Source organism: Geospiza fortis, unplaced genomic scaffold, assembly GCF_000277835.1.
Source record: "Geospiza fortis unplaced genomic scaffold, GeoFor_1.0 scaffold732, whole genome shotgun sequence".
In the NCBI taxonomy this organism is placed as follows: domain Eukaryota; kingdom Metazoa; phylum Chordata; class Aves; order Passeriformes; family Thraupidae; genus Geospiza; species Geospiza fortis.
The window spans coordinates 624610-628664 of record NW_005054477.1 but is presented as its reverse complement, the minus strand read 5'-3'; the positions used below and the strand labels follow the sequence as shown (position 1 = coordinate 628664).

General features: G+C 37.5%; 1 protein-coding gene across 1 annotated transcript in view; it reads right to left on the bottom strand.

The window, feature by feature from the left end:
* Positions 1 to 278: 278 nt before the first annotated feature.
* The window catches only part of SEMA3E (semaphorin 3E), a 130661-nt gene continuing 126884 nt past the window's right edge, over positions 279 to 4055 (bottom strand). Inside the window, exon 17 of the mRNA XM_005428281.2 lies at positions 279 to 3529. Within this exon, the coding sequence (XP_005428338.1) occupies positions 3077 to 3529 (453 nt within the window). The 3' untranslated portion in view covers positions 279 to 3076. The remainder of the gene's footprint in view (positions 3530 to 4055) is intronic.

The window sequence follows — 4055 nt, the reverse complement described above, 5'->3', positions numbered from 1 at the left end:
CTTCTCAGTGAATTTCCATTGGTTAGCATCTTCTGGGCTTAAGTGACCATGTTCCCCTCTCAAAATACATTCATGCATCAGGCAGACTATATCTACTCATTACCCTGTGCCACATTTCCCATTTGGCAACTCTATACATACATCTTTCTGTCCTTATCTGTGGTCTCTGCTCATAAAATGCATGGTGAAGGACATCTGAAATTAACAATGTGTGACTAGTGAGCTGCAGATAATCATGCTGTCTGGGGAAAATAAATTATAAGAAATAATACAGATTATTTCAGCCAAATATGGTTCTTAATTATATTTATAATTTGACCACTTCATGCACATACAAAATACATCAAACTCATAATGATAAGAAGCAGACAATGGCCCCCAAATATACAAAGAAGCATTTTAAATAACGTTGTGCTAAATGCACATTTGTGCATATCCTTCCGAAATACACTGTCACTCTTTCTCTTCTTCCATAGATGTCAGAGCACTCTTTGAACAAGACCTTGTAGTTCTGAATTCTCACAGGCATTGCAACCATGAAAGGAGCAGGGTGTAAGCTAAAAATTTAAGTTTTAAAAGGCAAATAAAAAGGTAATGCAATTCTCCACATGTAAACACTAAAGGGATGAATAGCTAAAAATATACACTCTCATATTAAATCAAGAATCCTGATTTCCATGTAAGATGATTTCCACCTGAAATCTCAGAGAATAAGACACAAAGTTATATTTGTTCCATGGGGCTGAGATGCTATAATTCTCTTCTAATCGTTCATTATGATACATTTAGCACTAGATACTTGCAAATGAATAAAAAAATAAAAAATAACTCCCATTGTTTTTTAAAAGAAGGGGACTCCATAATTCATCAGAAAAGGATTTTAGTAGTGTTCTAGAAGTTTTTCACCAAGGGTATCAATGAGGTTTGTACAGGGCATGAAGTTCAGATCAGGGATGCTTGTTCTGTGTGTGCTCTCTGCTACAACTCTCAGTGCTGGTGCTTTGCATACAGCTGTGAACAAACAGGAAATCCTACATGCAACCAAGTTCCATTAAACTGTCCCAGAAGCATGAGTTCATCCAGTCTCCTCTCTCAGACCAAATCTAGCAACTGCATGAATTCAAGAAAGGATCTGCAGAGTGTCCAGTCCCATGTCTTAGAGAGATATTTTAGCTAAACCAAGTGCAAACCCTCAGATGCCCTGATTCTCCTTACAGGCTGATGAAGATTCACTCCTGTTATACCCACACCAGGTGAAACCCTGTTTTCCTCACACTCTGGTTGTTGACAGTGTGCCATGTGCTCCTTCCAAACACAGGGTCAGTCTCTGCTCCCAGGGGAGCACAGCAAAGCTCACTGGTCCTGTCAGCAGCTGTGAGCTCTGCTCACAAACAGCCTGCTTGGAAAACTCTGGGTTAGCACTGATTGCTGCCTTTGGGAACACAGCAAACCACAAACCTCTGTCACCCAGGCTGCTAATCCCCACTCTTCCAGGGCTAGAAGTTGAAGCTTAACATGAAACTCTTTGTAGGTGATGAATCCCTCGTATATTTTCTTCATGGCATAAAAATTTGGATCAGCTTGGCTATTTCCCCTACTGGCATCATGTTCTTATTTTAGGACTAAACTAATTTTTGACTCATTTGTGTTTACATTTAGCTTGTATTTATGCTTAATTTGTGTTTAACTTCCCTTTCTTATTTTAATTTTTTAATAAAAAAAATTCCAATCCAATTCATGTTGTAATATTAAATTTCTCAGGCATTGGAATGTTAGGTTTTAGGCATTTTCTGGATCTGGTTTCTTAAAGCAAGCTTTTCATATATATATATATATATATACATATATATATATATATTTTTTAAGTCAGTCTTGCAAGACCTAGATTGTAAATTACTTAGTTCTTTTGATCTCCTTTCCTGGTGTCACTCACAAGAGGAGCAAAGCAGCCCTTTCGAACAGAGATCACACATCAGAAAAAGGTTAATGTGGACCAGATCCTGAAACTATAGAAATACAGCTGCATAATGCTGACTTTGTTTTTAATCTGCATCCTAACTTTTTATGACTTCATTTTACCCCAAAAGCACAACATTATCAACATAAAGCATCACTTGTTTAAAACGCTGCTTTCCCAGTATAAATTACTTCCAACACTGCCTTTTAAATCTGTGGCTTTAGCACATGGAGACTAAAAGTGTCTGCTGAAAGCAAACCAGCTGGGGATCTTGGTAATACTTTGCTTATACATATTTCTTCAGAAAATATAAATCTCGTGTTTCTCTTTCTTTAGCCACAAGAGGGCGATCCCTTAACTCGTATCCACTAAGGCAATGCACAGACGCAAGATGGACTCGTTTTCTATCTAAACCATTATTTCAACTTCTTATGTAGATAAATTGATGAATTTCATTCCGTCTGTGTTCTCAGCATGCATGTGGCTTACATGAAATTACTAGGCAATATTATTTAGCTGTGGGAGCACACTGTGCTTCATAAATGGCTGATACTGAAAAATAAAGATGAGAAGTAAATAGGATTTCCCTTCATTATCTTTTGAAGTAGCAGTACATTGTATTGACACAACTCATTGTTCTCAGTGATGAACTCAGACAGGTCACAATCAAAAGAAATAAGATCTTAAGACGTGCTGCTTTCAGAAGCATGAGAAATTTGTGAAACAAAGAAAAGATATCTCTTATACTTTTCATCCACTTGTGAATGTTTAGCTATTTGAATTTGTTAAATATGCCATCATGTGCAACAATATACAGCGCAAGCACGATCCACCCAGGAAACTGATTCAAGCACTCAGAACCTGAAGATTGTCACGTCCTCCCTAATGCAAAACTCTGATTGCATTTACTTACTCAGAACCAGATAGCTGGGAAGATTTTGTTTAAAATGCTTCTAAACAGTCATCATGAGTGTACAATATAACTTACCATAGCATTTTTGTTTTCAGTCCCAATATTTTACATATATAAACCTGTGAAATTTACTCAAACCAAGACTGATTTCTCCCTCTTAAGTCCAAATAAAATTTTGCTCAGAAACAGTGGATGGATTTTGTCCATCAAGAGTCAGCTATGTTCCTGGGCAGCCGGTAATGCTCTGGTCTGATCCTTGCCTTCTTCTCCTGAGGGCTGGCATATTTCCACTTGGATGGAGACATTTTCAGCTTTTTTCTCTTCTTATCTGTACACCACACTTTTTCACAGTATTCTTCCACCCTCTGGAAGTTGCTGTAGCCAATCAGTTGAAGAAATTCCTTATACCATGGCTTTGAAGCCTGAGGTATACTGCTCTGCATTGGGCATGGCATTTTGTGAGGGATCTCCTCCTCATAGTCTTTATTGAACATTTCATCTACACGTTCCTCCTCGACTATCTCCAGGGTGATTTTCCTGACAGTGTGAACAATGCTGTGTTCCACTGTTTGACAAAAATAAGTCCCTGCATCCAGTCGATGCAGCTTCAGGAATAAAAGGCCAAGGTCCATTTTTATTATTCTATCATCAGTCTTCACCTGAAAAAAAAACATAAAATGCAGTTATAGAGCACAGGCCTTTGCTATTACATTAAACCAATTCAATTATTTCTGAACTGTACTTTCATGACTGTAATAGTAAATTTTGAGAGGAAGATTATTAGGTACCTACAAATTTTTAATTCAGAGTGTTTTTGTAATAACAAAAATATTTACTTGAAGTAGAGATTGAGTTGTAAACGGAGAACATTCTAAAGAATCTGGGTAGCATGGAAGAATATATAGTGAAGCAGACAGATCTGTGTTTTAATTGCAGAGGGAAATAAGTTAGAAACATGCAAATAACTGGATGGGGGAAAAAAGGGCATTTGCTATCTGACCTTTGATAAGGAATCCTGTGAATTCTCTTATAGACTGGTATGCTTTTGAAGAGACATTCATAAAAGTATTTGCATCTTTAATTGCAGGACCATTGTGATCCTAAAGCCCCAGCTCTGAGTCTGCTGTTTGAGTTCCTCCTACAGCTCCTGAGGGCTTCAGTACTGAACACTGAAACCTTCACAGA